This window comes from Episyrphus balteatus, chromosome 3 (assembly GCF_945859705.1).
Source record: "Episyrphus balteatus chromosome 3, idEpiBalt1.1, whole genome shotgun sequence".
NCBI classification, from domain to species: Eukaryota; Metazoa; Arthropoda; class Insecta; order Diptera; family Syrphidae; genus Episyrphus; species Episyrphus balteatus.
Window position 1 is genome coordinate 77,268,614 of NC_079136.1, and position 16,911 is coordinate 77,285,524.

At 32.2% G+C, this 16,911-nt stretch overlaps 1 protein-coding gene across 3 annotated transcripts; it reads left to right on the forward strand.

The window, feature by feature from the left end:
* The first annotated feature begins 439 nt into the window (after positions 1 to 439).
* LOC129913895 (zinc finger protein swm) lies at positions 440 to 16,429 on the forward strand. Of its 3 annotated transcripts, none has more exons than XM_055992863.1 (5): positions 440 to 630; positions 5,420 to 5,759; positions 9,937 to 12,589; positions 15,049 to 15,177; positions 15,242 to 16,429. In XM_055992863.1, exons 2-5 carry the CDS (start codon positions 5,701 to 5,703, stop codon positions 15,455 to 15,457), a joined length of 3,057 nt encoding a protein of 1,018 aa, XP_055848838.1. In that variant the 5' UTR covers positions 440 to 630; positions 5,420 to 5,700; the 3' UTR covers positions 15,458 to 16,429. The 3 variants fall into 3 exon arrangements, with proteins under 3 accessions (XP_055848838.1, XP_055848837.1, XP_055848836.1); XM_055992862.1 differs by lacking the exons at positions 440 to 630; positions 5,420 to 5,759 and adding an exon at positions 8,740 to 9,118 and having other exon boundaries at positions 9,937 to 10,213; positions 10,274 to 12,589; XM_055992861.1 differs by lacking the exons at positions 440 to 630; positions 5,420 to 5,759 and adding an exon at positions 8,741 to 9,118.
* The last annotated feature ends 482 nt before the right edge of the window (positions 16,430 to 16,911 follow it).

The following is a 16,911-nucleotide window of genomic DNA, read 5'->3' on the forward strand; positions in this document are numbered from 1 at the left end:
CACTGAAGGCTTGGCCACACCGAAGGGTATATGCGGTAGCGGTACGGGTAATTGTATGAAAAAAATTCAACATCTGAACGTTGATGTGTCAGTTTGGAATTTTTTTTGATACAAGTACCCGTACCGCTACCGCAAGCCAAGCTAAGCGGTACGGGTACTTGTATGAAAAAAATTCCACATCTAAACAATGTTCCACTTTGGAATTTTTTTCATACAAGTACCGCAACCGCTACTTTCCGGTGTGGCCCAGCCTTAACAATTACCTGTGAATCTTTTTTTTTCAGAAAAGTGAGGAACTGTAAGTATGCCTTTAATTTACCCGATCTTACTGCCATCTCTAGTCAAATTCCTAAAACTACTTTGCCCTCTACTGTCGAGCACACAAAACAAACCTAGCCAACTACACACAACTACATCCAAATAAAACCTCATACGTCACTTTCTCGTTCGTGTGTGAATTCGTGTGATAGATTTTTCGCTGAGCAAAAGGTCGTTCACGAAATAATTTTATTCGTCAAAAATAAAATTAACTTTGCATTGCAAAATAGTGCTGTGAAATTTATTTCCATTGGAAAAAAACAGTGATAAGTTATTAATTTTGTTAATTACAATCAAAAATTCAATCGTTACGTGAGTTTTTATCCATTAAATTTCAATTTAAAAATGACTGAAAAAAATTATTATAGAAGTGCAGAAAAAAAAATGTGTCGAGGGCTTCTCGAATATGGAAGTTGAATTAAAAAAAAAAAAGAAGAAAAGTCGAAAAGTGTGTGTGCTAGAGTAGTGCGACCGAATAAAGATTCGGAATGTTTTTCATGCGGACTCTGTCTAACATTACCACCCGTGGCTCATGTCTCCATCTTTAAATTACTTTTTCGTTTATTAAAAAGAAAAATACATATATATATGTATTTTACCAAATTTTTTACTACATAATTATTATTATTGTTAATTAGACAATACTTTTTTTTCGGATGGAGATAGAAATTTTTTCTTGTGAAAATTTAAGATTATTTTAATGAAGCTTATTGTTTTGTGGTTTTTGCAGGGTTAAAAATATTGATGAAAACATGCGTCGAATTTCTTTACAATATTTTTTTATATGCCAGATGCATATAAGTTTTCTTGTATTGTATAGATTGTGAAATTGAAAATATACAAATTTTTCTATGTAAATGAAAGTCCTCCAGCAGTGTTTTTTTTTTGTGGGCTTTTCGAGCTCTGCTCTGGACATTCAAGAAAAAATATGTAGAAAACTTTCTAAAAAAGAAAGAAATAAAATACAAAACTAAAATATCTTGGTGCACGAGCGAGTGCATTTTATGGATGTTTATTGTTGCTTTTTTCGATCGATTTAAGCGGCAGATGTTCAATTACAATATCAAGAAAACACTTGCTTTTACACAGTTTCGATCAAAATGAAAATATTTCTGTCGAATTTATTAAATTGGTCACAATAGTCTAAGACGTGCGTTTCTCAATTTTTTTTTTTTTTTTTTTTTCAATAATTCAAGGTACAAAAAGAAAAGCGCAAAGATGTCTGAAAATGCACTCACTACCTATTCACAAATGGAAATTTTCTTTCAAATTTCGTTCAGTCAATAGATTTTTATTCAAGTCCGGTTTTCTGTAGGTACTTTTTTTGTATTTTTTGTTCAAGATTTGCTTCATTGTTTATTTCGTTTTCAATACCAGTTTTAAGGACATGAATAGGATATTTAAAAAAAAAATAAAAATAGGGTTCAAGCTTTTTTTTGTGAACCAAAATTCGAAAATAAGTTCTGCCCATTTTCTGAATATGACTCAATGATAATTTCAAGTCTTTGAGACGAGACCCTACAACAGTTTACATTGAACAGACAAGATTATAAAAGTTCTAGGCAGGGCATAAGTTTCTATATTTTCTTAGGGTGATTCTTCCTATCTTCGTGGCGTTTGTTGAATTAAAAATGTAATCCTATTCTACTCCGATTCTATTTAATCTAAAGAAATTAATCTTAAGATTTTCTAAGTCTTGGTTTTGCTTTAGGGTTTTGTCAAAGAAAGACACTTTCATTTTAATGATTAAAAACGTCTTTTTCAAGATTTTTAATTTTGGAATTTTGATATACAGTCGACTCCCTCAAAGTCAGCCTTTTTCAGTATTTTTAATGAACAATTTTGAAGAAAAAATATTATATAAATCCCTCCAACTCGAATTTCCCTCTAACTTGAAACGATTTTCGAGTCCCATGAAAGTTCGATTTAGAGGGATTCGACTGTATTTAATATTTACAAAACCAAGACCTTGAACATTTTCAGATTAATTTCTTTAGATTAAATAGAATCAGTGTAAAAATTAAAGATAAACAAATAGACCTCAAGCCCACATAGAATCAAATATTTCCTAAAGCTGGCTCCAAACATCCAGGTCCAGGGTTGATCTTAACGAAGAAGTCTTTCCATCCAGGCAGTTCGATTCCTAAATGGCCTTTAGTTTTGCACATCACGTTGGTTATTGTTGTTCTAAACTTGAGATGTGGAAGATTCCTGCCACGTTGTATATCGGGATTGAATGAATGAATGAATGTATGGGGGGGAAGTTACACTGCACCAACAATTAAAGCTGCAAGTTACTTCTTATAGCACATTCTGCAGGTTGATACCTTTTAGGTATTTAATTACACTGGTCAACAAGGTTTTTGTTACCGACACCAAGACATACTTTTCTATAGGTTACTCGAAAACTGGTAAAAAGCGGCATTTTCGATTTTCTAACGAGATTATCTCAAAACGTTATGTGATAGAATTTTTTTGAATTCGGATTCGAGCTCAGCACACCAAAATCCTATAGAAACAAATGCCTTGAATTCTGTAACAAAAAAAAAGTTTAATTTTGTTGACCAGTGTTATTTGTAGTACCTATTTCAAGACACGGCAGATCTTTCAGTGGGTGCTTCGCAGTTGCCCAGTATGTGTTTTGTATCCCTGTTCTGTAACTTTTTCACTAGCGGTAAACATTTTTAAATGTTTAAAAAAATCTTTTATAGCAAAATTTGTTTCAAACTGCAAAATTATGAATTAAGAAAATATGATTTTGGACAAATTTTTTTTTGTTTTGATGGGATAAAATGGATTTTTTAATTATTCAAAAATTTTATGGCGATGATAAAAGTTTCTGAACAGGGTCACTGGTTTTTCTTCTTTTGCAGTAGCCTGTGAGAAATCCTCTCATTAATATCAGGTTGTTTCTGCTTAAATTGATGCAGGTCTTAAATCTTTTTCGGTTGTAATATACCAAGTAGTAATTGTGCCTGTCTTAGCTTAGAAAAAGAGTTTCATTCCAAATATTTGTTCTTCCTCCATCATTTTTAATCATTTGTTTGAGCTTTCTTCAATACCGCAATATGTTTCTTGTTTGTTTAGCTCCTTTACACAATCCCATATGAGTTTGGAGTTGATGGCATATGGGTTATTTGCTTTGCTGGGCCATCTGACATGATGGTAATGTCTTGGTTTTTATATTTTTTTTTTCGAGATTTTGTTCTGCACATTTATCTATAGCTTTTATTTCCGCTTGAAATATGCTAGAAAACTGCCCCATTCGAATTGAAAGTTCCATCGCCAACGTTCTCCTTGAACTTCCTGTTGTCCAAGACAAGACAGCGAATACCCAATGGTGTTAGAGGTTCCAGTTATTCATTTTCTACAAGACCCCATAGCAAGGGTAAAATCTTCTTATAATGATTTAAAGCTGAAACACAATCACGCTCAAAGCGCGCTTCTGTCACTTTGACTTCAAACAGCTGATTGAAACATAAAATCTGCTGTCAAATAAAAAAAAACACAGTCACTTACAAAATTATTGGGCCAAGGGTTTATCTTGATTTAAATGTGGAAAAATGATGAAGGATATTAATGTGTTTAAAAAATACATAGAAATTTGTTTATTCTTTAATCCTATAGTGTAAAAACAAAACCAATCAAAATAAATTGCTTTTTTTAAACAGAACAAACAATAAAACTCAGTCTACAACATCATTAAATTATTGTTGTTTTTAAACGTAAATTGTTTTTATTTAAAATATCTCGATGTCGTTTTTTTGTGCAAAATCTATATAGAGAAACAACAAAACACACCTAGTTTTCTAATAATTCATTTTTTTGTATTCACATTTGGCCCAATAATTATGTGGGTGACTGTAACTATGTCTGATAAATGTCAGAAAGCGAGCAAAAGTTCAGTCTGGTTGAACTTTTGCTCGCTTTCTTACGTTTCCTTACGTTTGTCAAAAAAAGCGTACGTAAGAAAAGCGTCATTGTGTGAGGATACACAGATTTCCTATAGTTGAACTTTTCGCAGTTGTCGAAATCGACGGCAAAGCGTGATTGTGTTTCAGCTTTTAGATTTTCTTTGTTTCACATGTAGTTGCCTCTGCCGCACTTGTTGAGAGGAATGCATTTTCTAATAAGAGCCTTAGGTACTGATTCATGAAAGGTGTTATCAAAGGCCCCCTCTATATCTAACAAGGCACACAGTGCAGTTTTTTTTTTTTGTATATATAATGCTTTTTAAAGGGCGTTTTTTTTAATTCGTAAAGAGCGGGGGTGACATTCTGTATCGGATAAGCGAAAAAACGTTTTCGCGTGTGCGAAAGATTTACCTTATGCCATGAAGCAAATCTTTCGCACACGCCAAAACGTTTGTTCGCTTATCCGATACAGAATGTCGGTTTCATTTGAAGATTACCTTAGCTCTTCTCCTTGTTCCTTTGCCGTTAATAATAATGATGAAAAATAGAAAAAAGCACAAACTTTCTCTAAACTTTTTAATTGGGAGCCTTTCTCCCGAACGCGATACCCCGGGAATTTACATTCAGAATATCTTACACATTTATCGCAACCATAAAACCATATAAAATCCAAAACTTAATGAATTGATGCATCTTGTTTATTTGTCTTTAATTTTTTACTGACGCGATTTTCATGCAACATTTACCTTGCATATGTTTATGTTTGCATGCATATATCATATTTAAAATTTTTCAAGTTGTCATACAACTGATTTTTCAATCATTTGTTAGACTTACAGAAGAATAACTTAAATATAAAGTGGTTTATTTAAAAAAAAGCTCAAATTGAGATTCAATTTGTTGAAAGATTGTTCATTATAAAATACAAAGTAACAAAACAATATGCAAAAAGTATACGTTTCAATAAATTTGCCTTTGATAAATCTGACATTCATATACAAGATTATGTTCCTATTTAGTTCCAGAACAAAAATAATTTTTGGTACACTGGAACAAAAACGTATGTTCAATTTTAACTTCTTGAAATTATCTGTACTTCTATACTGAAATATCATAAGAATTTTAACCACCCGGACAGATCATATTCATAATGTATCTATATGTATGTTTTTCTTTTCTATTTTCAGAAGGTGAATCGCTCTCCTAGAGTTATAACATAATTTTTCTTTGAAGAACACGATACAAAGAAAAAAAAAAAAAAAACAAACTAAAATAAAATAAATATCAGTACAAATTTAGTTTTACGTCAGCAAGTATAGCCGAACCTTAGCAAAAAGGTTTGAATCCTTAAAAAAGGAGATCGCTTGATCTCAAAACCTTCTTCCATCATTGGTTAAAGCTGTTAATTAAATTTTAGTTTGGGAAAAAGTTAACTGATCATAAGTGTGATAAAAAAAATTAAGCAAATATGCTTATAAACAACCCTGACGCTTTAAAAACTTGGCTTGTCGTAATATTGGAGCCGCTGTAAGTATAAAAAATAAACATATTTATTATTAATTTTATATTATGTAAGTGAGATAAGAGCGAGTTTGGTGAATGGTTTATTTCCGATAAGATTACATAAAATATGATACGGGAAAAATAAATTATTCTTGGCAAAATAAATACCTACTCTGGTGTTTTTAGTTGATGTTATTAATCTTAATATAATTTGTAATAAGGAAGAATGATTACAAACAGTAGTGAAATTAACATACTTTTTTTAAACATTTTAAATTGACACCAGGTTTCTTTTTTAGTAAAGCTATCCGCAATGGAAAAAGAGCTAACTAAAAAAAGATGCGCAGCAGATCATTTTACTTTAAATTTAACCAAAAATGTATGTTCTCTTCGCACCAAAATCAAGAAAACAAAAAAATTAATATACTTTTTGACAATTCTAACCGCAGTTAGATTTAACTATCTTTTATTAGTTTAAAACTACCATGCTTTTAAACACTACACCAATTTTAAGTTAGTAAAACATGCAAATATTAGAAGAATTTACTATTTTAAACATAACAATTCGATATAAGTTTGTATTTCTCTGTGAACCTCTTGAAAAAGAGTCTGTATATAGTGATAGAAACGCAGGCAAAAAGTTAATCGCTATAGAAAATTACTACAATTGCATCAAAAGGGGTGCAAGTCCTAATACAAAATCAGAAAAACAAAACTTGTTTTTTCTATATCAAGTTTTAGGCTTAAAAATACGAGTATAAGAAAGTACATAATACGATTTTTAAAAGTTTGGATCTGTCTAAATAAAAAAATATAAACCTGCCCCCTCTTGATGCAAAGTCCTCAATTCGTTACTGTTTTAGAACACCGGCATAACTCAAAAATCCTGTTTTTTGAGTTTATTAATGCCAATATACTGGAAACAATACATTCTTAATTTTTGTAAACTCAGGATTTGCATCCTATCACACAGCTGATTCTTTTTCTTCAATTTATGAAAATATTATGGAAAATTGACAAACCTGCAAATTTAAAACAGCTTTTATGAAGAACTAAGACTTTTTAGTTATTCCACTTTTCTAAAACAACGACGAATTGTTAACATTTTGTTTCAAAACAATCAGCTGTAAAAAAGAAGTAATGTTTGAATGTTTTAACAAATCAATACCCAACTATAATAGGCATGAGCTCGCATAGGATTATGTCAAATTGGCAGGTGAGTGAGTTGTTGAACACATACAATTCTTATAAGATAGCCATAATGCGCATATGCGCGATATGTTATCTTTTGTTAAGCTCTGATTAATAAAAAATTAAATGAATTTTTCGCTAAAAAATACTTTATAAAAGAACTATAAGAGTTAAGGTGCTTTTTGAAATAATCTTAGCCGTTGCTTTTTCTAACATCTAAAACTAACAGAAAACGATTAATGAACGATTGAAAGTTGTGCACCTACCTACTCTAATCCATAGCAGTTTATATTAGGACGCTTCAATCCTATGTGGTTAATTTCTTCGTGAAACGAATCAAGCTCCTCTCTTTATAATTTTTTGTTATATTACAAGACACGCATGTTTTTCAAATTTTTTTGCTTTTGAATTTTGAATAACAAAAACATGAATGGTTATTGTCTTAAATCTAAGAATTTATGTATTTGTTAACTTGAACTTTGTGAGGTGTTAAAAAACATTGATTTGACATAATGTACATCTAAGAATAGGAAGTACAGGAATGCGTGTTTGTAGAAAATGTGCGGTAATTTACAAAATAGTGTGAGTTACATAAACACAAATGCATTGAAACAGGGTCGGAGTAAAATTTGAATGTTGATCGTTAGGCGCCCAGCAAAATGTTACTAAATTGCAATTTATATGAAGTACGCTTTCATCAACTATTCTCTTTTTGATACGACTGACTCATTTAAATGCAAAATGTGTTTTTTAAAATGATTCCATTACTTCATTGTTTAAAAGCCGACGAGTTAAACTAGGATCAACTTAAGTCCCCTCTAATAACTAATTTAACCCTTTCGGACCCAGCGTTACTCTCATGTAACATATTTTTAAAAATTTCGTAAAAAATATTCCATTAAATATTTTTTTAGGTTTCGATGGCTCAATTGAAATATAATGATGCCTAGTTACTGGATTATTACAAAAATTTAGTCAAAGATCATACCTTTAATTTTTTTTATCGAAAAAGGAACTGAATTTCACATTTTTTTAATTTTTTTTGCAAAAAAATTATTTTTTCATATATGGTCATAATTTTGAAAAAAAGATATAAAAAAAGTTAATCCAGAAAGTGTTTTGCCTTTTAGCTTAGAAGAAATAGCATATATTATTGTTCTATAATAAGTTATTTTCTCAGTTGTCCGACTTTTTTTGGTGGTCATAGGCAGTGCATGTTACTTACATGAGAGCAACACATTAGTTTTGCTATTTATTATTTTGGAAAATAACTTTTTGCTATTCATATTTCTTAGTTGTGATGTCTTTGATACGATAATACTGAAAAAACATTTTTTGATATTGATTTTCATAGCTTGGGTTCGAAAGGGTTAAAGAATACTTAGTAAATATCATACTAAGCAAATAAATAAATAAAAAAAAAAATAACCACACAAAGAGTATTAAGGGGCTACACCGCCTTACCATCAATCAACAAAATAAATTCGTCCTTGTTTAAAAAATGCACGTATACACAGCAGATTGACAGCTAAGTCTCTAATATTAACATTTTTCATACTGAACTACCAAACACTGTAGGAGTGTAATATACACCTATTCCTGTACATTATTGTAAATTGTGAATTGTAGTGTTGCATTATTTTATTGCGTTCAGGTTGATAAAATATTGTAAACCCGACTATTGTGAACAGGTCATGTTTACAAAAATGATCCTCGTGGCTTTAACCACAAATTACTGTCAAAGTCTAGTTCATGGTCATTTATATGTATATTTACTTGCATTAAGTTTTATAATTTCTTATAAAATTGTATATATAAAAATAAAAATTAAATAAATTAAGAATATTATTAAATAAGACAAGTTAAAAATTATTGGTGTGATTTTTTAATTAAGAAAACCCTGCTATAAAATCAAAATAGAAAAATAAAATTTGTAATAAAAAAATTGCGCGGTTCTTGAATTTTAAAATTTTTTTCGGAGAGTACCAATTAACCTTTTTATTCCTTGGTGACAAAAATGACTCTCAATAAGTTGGTAGCCATTTTTCATATCCATGCATAGGAGAAATGTGGAAAAAGTCCATAGATTTCATAAGTTTTAAATCATTAATTTCTTCTTTGATATATGAAGATAATAATAGTGAATCATTAATTTGCTCAGATTTGGAAAGTATCGATGATGAGGTGAAAAGGTTAGTTTATATATATTTATATGTATATATTTTATGTACTCCACTTGGAATGTATTTGTATCTTGCTTTAATACATATAATCTCAGTCCCAATAATTAAATATCACTCACACCGTTAAGAATAAAGAAACTTAGCTTAGCCAATCTTATTTTAACCCTTTGTAACCCAAGATCCTAAATTTTAAAATTAATATTATTGTTTAAAGACTTATCTTTAACTATAATAAAACACATATTTTTTAAAATTCAATATCTTTATTATTTACTCATTTATTTCGAAATTTACAGATTAATAAAATAAGTTTAAATAATAAAAAAAATTTTTGTATATACATAAATTCAAAAATTGAAACAAAAAACTAATATTTATTTTAGGCACTATCCTAAAATCCAAAAATAAAACCCCGAAAGTTTATTCAGAGAAACTTTTTTTCTCAATTTCGTAGTTTTTACAAAAATTTGCTTATTTTCAAAAAAACCAAATTTTCAACATTTTTAATTAAATTTAATTAAAATCTATTGGTGCCATTTATTAGAAATAAGGTGTACTATTTGGATAAAGCAATATTTAAAAATTATGTTATAAGTTTCAAAAGAAGAAAAATATAGTTTGTCCACCTTTTGTGGAATATTTGTTGGTTTGTAACAGATATGTCACATGGGGCTACAAGGAGTTAAGAATGAAAAAAAAAAACAGCTGAGCCAAACTCATTTTTTTAAATTCCTTATGAAATCATTTTTAAAAAATCAATTATTTTCTAAAGATTTAAATTTCTGATGATTAAAAACTAATTTTTGCTTTGTTTCTATCATTTCTAGTTGTGATGCTGATTCATCTGCACTAGCCCGTTATGTTTTGGCTCTTCTTAAAAAGGAGAAGCCTATTAATGATCTAAAAAACGTCATGGTCGAGCAGTTAGATGTTTTCTTAGCGGAAGAAACAAAACCATTTGTCGAGCGTCTATTTAATGCAATAACATCAGAAGAATATCTTCCCACTATGCCCACACCAGCCACTGATAACGCGGCTGACAATAATAATCCTGCCGCAGCCATAATTGGTACGGACAGAGAACTTACACCACCATTAGATGATGTGAGTAATGATAGCCTGCCTGATGACACGATACTCATACCCAGCACACTCTTATTGCAGACTAAAACCAAAGAATTATTTAATAAAATTGAAGAAAGCAACAGTACTCCCAACAACTCAACGGCTGGTGGTGAAATTGTCACAGAAGCTTTGACTACTACTGAACCTATCACAACAGACACATTGTCACCGTCTTCATCATCGGCGGTACCAATTGCCCCACCACCACCACTAATGGGTCCTACAAAGAGTGTTAGTCCGTTCAAAGCCACTTCAGATAAGGAAAATCAGCCTCGTGAATCCCGCCGTCGAAGAGCGTCTTTGAGATCTAGATCTCGATCACGATCTAGGTCAAATGATCGAATATCGCGAAGATCAAGATCACGAGATCGTCGACAAAATGAACGAGAGAAAAATACTAGGCAGTTTAGGAATAAATCTCCACCTCTTCATGTTGACAGAAGGGATAGAAGGGGTCCCGATCGTCGCCGTGGACCACACATGAACGATGAGAGATCTCCACGAGTTGGTTTTACCACAAAGAATCGTACAAAAAGCCATTCAGCATCTCGCAGTAGATCACCATCAGTTGAAAGACGTAAGGGTGGAGGAGGAGGAGGAGTTTCGCCATCGGGAGCCATGATCAATCGGTCACCAGTATATAGTAATGAAAACTCAAAGAGACAGCGTTGTCGTGATTTTGATGAAAAGGGCTATTGCGTTCGTGGGGAAACATGTCCATGGGATCATGGCATTAATCCGGTCGTGTTTGAGGGAATAAATAATTCTGCCTTGATCAGTATGTCGCTGAGAGAATATAACCCAGATGCACCTGATCTTTGGTCACGTGGATCATCTTCGGCTGTTGCACCTTCGGGTGGAAACGCTGGAAATACCAGTGGCGGCGGTTCAGTTGGCAACCCATTCAGCTCTGGTCCACGAAATAATTTCTCACACAAAGGTGGTAATGGAGCCATTTCAGGAGTTTATCCTCGTGCTGGAGCTGGTGGAGCTGGATTTCGCCCATCAGCACCAATTTTCCCTTTTCCTTTAAACGCTGCTGCTACCCCTCTTCAAAGAGAGTTGATTCCAGTGCCAGTAGTTGATGCAAATGGCTCAGGAGGTGACATTTCGGCTTCTCAAACAAAGCGTCGTTTTGAATTGGAAGATAGTGTTGCCATAGCCGAGGGTCCCAGTAAGCGTAAACTTCCGCTATCAAGTCGTCTAGGTCCACGTATAACGAATATACAAAATAACTGCTCTTTGGAGTTGCGCAAAGTACCACGAGGAATGAATACTATTGCTCATCTTAATAATCACTTCGCCAAGTTTGGAAAGATAGTCAACATTCAAATTTCCTACGATGACGATCCAGAGGCTGCTATTGTTACATTCTCAACTCATGCTGAGGCAAATGTAGCTTATCGTAGTACGGAAGCTGTCCTAAATAATCGATTTATCAAAGTATTTTGGCATAGTCAGCAGGATGGTATGGGCGGAAGTAGTGGTGGAAATAGCCAAATGACCAATCTTATGAAGGATGATGGTGTTGCTTCGGCTCCAGTTAATGGTAGTGTACGGAAGAATTCTCAGTATCATTTGAGTAATATACCAGCAGTTCCAACACCAGCTGCCGATGCAGCAAAAACACCAGTGTCCATGCCAACAACGACTCCAGCCACACCAACGCCCGCAACCACAACAGTTTCTAATTCGCCGACAATTGTAGCTGCTGCTCATGTTCCACCACCTTCGCTTCGAGTCAAGAACAATACTCCACGTGTAACGCCAGCCACAACTGCTATCATCCGCAAAAAGCAGGAGGAACAAGCTAAAGCAGTTGTACAGTTGGCAAATGGATTACGTAAGCGAAAGCACGAACTTCTTCAAGGTTATGTTAAACAAATGAAATCGGCCGTTGAGCTTGTTGAACGATGTGAACCGAACGATCCACAGCGTATCAAGACAGTAGAGACTATAAAAATTCTCCAAGCTACAATCGACAAGTTGCGCAAGGAAATTGCTACTGAACAAGAGCAAATGGCTGCACAGATTCAAAATCAGCAGCCTCCTGTCAAGAAAACTAAGGAACAACAAAAGAAAGAATTGCTCGATATTGAACTTGAACTATTTGCCCAACAGCAAGAGGGCAATGACACAACTGCCATACAGAAGCGTTTGGAAGATTTGCAACGCAGCTTAGGAATTGGACCTGGTACAAAACCACATTTTCCACTAAGCGGAGCAAGGTCTAATAAACATATTCGCCCAACGTTGCCAGCAGCCGGTTCAACAAGTGTCGACAGAAGGCCAAAATCAATTGTCGTAACTGGCTTCGCGAGTGAAGACTGCGATTCAATATTGGCACATTTTAAGGTAAATACGTAGAATTATTAAATTATTACATAACTTGTTTATTTATTTTACTCATTAAAGAAGAATGTTGTTCCATTCTGCAGGGAAAATTCTATGAAAAAAACTATTTGTGTAAAAGTTACCTAAATGAGTCGTCTACAAACTGCCATCAAATTATTTAACGAAATCCAGTTTCGTGCATAGAATTGTTCCTGCACGAGATACATGGTAAACAAAATACTGCACGAATAGAGATCTTTTTAGTGATATAAGCCATTATGTGATACATAATCCACAAGGTAGAATGTATGGCAAGCAGATTCTTAAATATTCTAGTTTTATGTAATTTTGTAAATACAAACGACAAGATTCGTTTAATTTTTTGTTACAATCGGGAGCGATAATAGGGTTGAATAGATTTAATCTTTACAAATTGTAAGCCTTACATTTTTAGTGATGTGCAAAGTTTTTAACAACCGTGTATTTCAGTATTCAGCTGTATTCCTCCAGCCTGAGGAACATTTATTTTTGTTTTTCACTTTAACAGAAGAAATATGTTTCTGGGTTAGTATTTTTTGTTATTCAACACTCCAAGATATGTTGCGTTAAGATCAGCATCCTTCGAGATACGAGAAACAATTCTAGCACTGTGCACTGACGTCCATATTGAAGCTGTAGAAACAATTTCGTTTTAGCTTTTCTCAATCAAGTGTTTTTTACTCTTGCAGTCGTTTTATATAGAATTCTTCTGATTTTTTTTATTTGGCCAGTTTTCCTACGACTTCTAAATATTGTAGGTATCGTTCACTCTCATAGTTCCATGGCAACTACGCATTGCTAAAATGACTTCGTGGTGGTTTTCAGTACCATATTGAATGAATAGTTAATTAAAATTATATACTTAAATTTACAAAATTAATTTAAAATTAATAATTCCTCGAAAAACTTGACTCTTTTAAAAATAACTAAGCTTAATTTTTAGGGGTTTTAATCAGGTGTTCCTTTATTTTCGACCAGCGAGTATAAAATATTTTTTGTTTACTGACAAGAGCACACATTGTATATATTGATAATAAGAAGACCTTGCATCAAAAGGGGGACAAGTCCAATTTTAACTTTTTGTAGGAAATTAAAAACACTCTGCCTTTTTGCTATAACGTGGTTATTTTTATTTTTAGTCGCACGTGCCTCAGTTATGCACCAAAAGATTTATGAGAAAGTAAACCTATAGATGTTGTGTATGAGCTGGTTTATTCCGTTGTTTGCTTGTGAAGTGTTTCATATGCGCGAGCACATTTTTGGTTTTGAAAAATTTGCAAGTGTGTGACTAGTACTATCCTAAATATCGCACCCCCGGTGGAACAACGACGTAAGTGCAAATTTTGAATTTTCTGAGTTAAGTATGCCATAGTTCCAAGAAAAGGTATTTCCTTCCGATGAAACAAAGACCCAATTGAAAATGTTCTATTTGTATCCAGGGGGCAGAAATGTATTTGGACCGTTACATTGTTTTCAAACGTTTTTAAAATGTTTAATCTCGTTTTCTGAAGAATCAACATTTTTGCACTTACGTCGTTGTTCCACCGGGGGTGCGATATATGGACCTGACTCCTTTTGATGCAAAGTCCCCCATTCAAAACAGACCTAGACCTTTTTGGAATGTTCTGAGGATGATAAGTCCGAAATGATAACTAGTCTGTTTATTCATTCGAGGACCTATGATCTTCAAAAAAAATCATTTAACAATTGTAGGGAGACAATACCGGACTGATTTTGTTAAGTTTTTAACCCTCTGTAGGCACACCTCTTTTTTGTGACGTGATAGACACACGGGTGCGAATTTGGTTTATACTTTTTCATGTCGCTAGAACTTTTTTCGGTCACAATATTTTATAGAGAATTAAGTATGAAATTGATGTAGAATATTGTATTAAAAAATCCGAAAAAAAATATTTTTACCCTTATAAAAAGATTTTTTTGTGACCACTTTTTTGAAAAATCGTAATTTTTTTATTTTTGTCCTGCCAAATTCGCACCCGTGTGCCGACAGAGGGTTAAGAATAAAGAAGCCTAAAATTATTATTAAATATTATTTAACTGAATAATGAAACCTTAAAAAAATCTGTGCTTATTCACAAATGAACTTGTAATTAGTACTTGCCATTAGTGAAAGTAAATCTGTAATACTACAACGGAAAAGAGGTATTCGGGGTATTCGGAATATCCGTATCTCTGGCTTCAATCAAGCGGCGGCGTGTACTTCAACCTTGATAAGGTATTATTTTTGCCTTCAAATATAAAAAGGTGATTGTTTTAAGGAAAATATAATGCTAGAAAATTCAAATAATTTGCTAGATAATTCGGCTGGCAAACCCTGTGCCATGAATTTCAGACTTCACGATTAAAATAAAAAATATTCCATATGCAATAATCTTACTTTAGTGAGGTTGGTTAATAAAATGTATTTATTATTCACACAGAGCTTTGGAGAGGTGATGAAGCACGATATCGAAAAGTCTATTCCACAGCTTATTGCTACTTATGCCACACGCTCTAACGCTGAACAAGCAGTTCTTCGCGGAAAAGTTTTTAAAGACAAACGGTTACAGGTTCGTACAAAACAATAACAATATTATTTGAATGTAGAAAAATAAATAAATCTTTTGTTTATAGATTGCATGGGCACCCACAGTTCAAAGTTCTACATCACATCAAGTAAACAAGTCAATTTCGGATAACAACATCACCGAAGGAAAATCAATCGATAAAAACGTTACCAGCAACAATAATGGCAACAGCGATATGGAGACCACTGACACTCTGCCTGAATTACGCCTTGAAGATGAAGAAGAAGACGATGAGTCTGAAGATCGTTCATGGCGACGTTGATAGCGCTACACCTTTAAATATGTAGACTCTAAGAACACCTTTGTATCCATATTTAAAGCAAAGATCAGTCGTTTAACTTCTTCGTGACTGTTAAAAAATATATGTTTTACAATAATACAAAAATATTACAAACCTATTATAATAATATAACTGCAAAGCGCTTTTAAAATTATAAATATATAAATATAAACAAAAAATATAAATAGTTGAAAAGAGAAACGAAAAAAAAGCGTGCTCAGCAAAAAAACACCTAGACTATGAGATATATTAATTATATAAGAAATATATTATAATGTAAATTAAAACATTTTTAGATAATAATACTTAGAGAAAATAATTAAAATAGTGTATATGATAGCGTATATACAACATAGAGTCTAAAGAGTAATGCAATTCTTTTTTTTAGAACAAAACAACAAAAAAGTAAGAATATTAGTATTGCCGTATGAATTTCTAATTGAAGCTCAGTTATGAGTGTTTTTTTTTAATTTTTTTTCCTTATTTAAATTTTATTTAATCTTCTGTTTTTAACTTTAAACAAAAATATTTGTTTTCGCATCCATATTTAATCGTGTTGACTTTTAAATTTTTATTTGCAGGATTAAAACCATATTTGTAATTAATTATATATTTTCAATAGTTTATTAAGATAATATACAATATATTACATAATATTCTAAAGAAAAAAATAATATGAACTTAAAAATCAACAACAACCATAATAGAGATACTAAATAATAATGAAATAAAAAAAAAACAATACAGTGCAAGTTTTTCATACAAAAAATACTATTCTCGAAAAAAAAGAAAAAAAAAAACAACTAAAAAAAGCAAAAATTAAAAAATCCAAAATAAAGAAAAGTAAATAAAATTATCAAAAAAAATAAAAAAAAAGAGGAAAAAGAAGACATACACTTAGGTGAAAATATAAAAGAAACTGAGTAGTTTACTCAAATTTTTTTTCAAGCTAAACTTCTGTCTTTTATTTTGGTTAAATTTCATAGATAATTGAAAGTAAGTATAAATGGCATCCTCAATCTTCTACACAGCTCTAGCTTCTGGGATATTTGGTTTTATTTGTACAGTTTATTAGGGAAAACTTCTTGCAAGGTAATAATAGTCTACACGCGCATCGCCAAGTGCGTTTTAGTTTCCGAGTACTTGAGAAAAATTTAAATCGACCGACTAGAATGCTTGGCCTACGATAGCGATAGGCCCTTTTATGAATTATTTCAAATACGGTTGGGGACCTGTTGTAGTGCTGTAAGAAAATATTAGAGTTCGGTCTACTAACACCTCAAGAGACTCATGGGCCATCGGATACTGGGTCAATTAAACCTGGGAAAAACGAGGCTTCTAGACGAAGTGAGTAAAGACCTCTTTTCTCTTTCTTGCTTTTAGAAAAAAATAACAAAAACAACAACTAAATTCTCGCATTGTTGTTATCAACATCT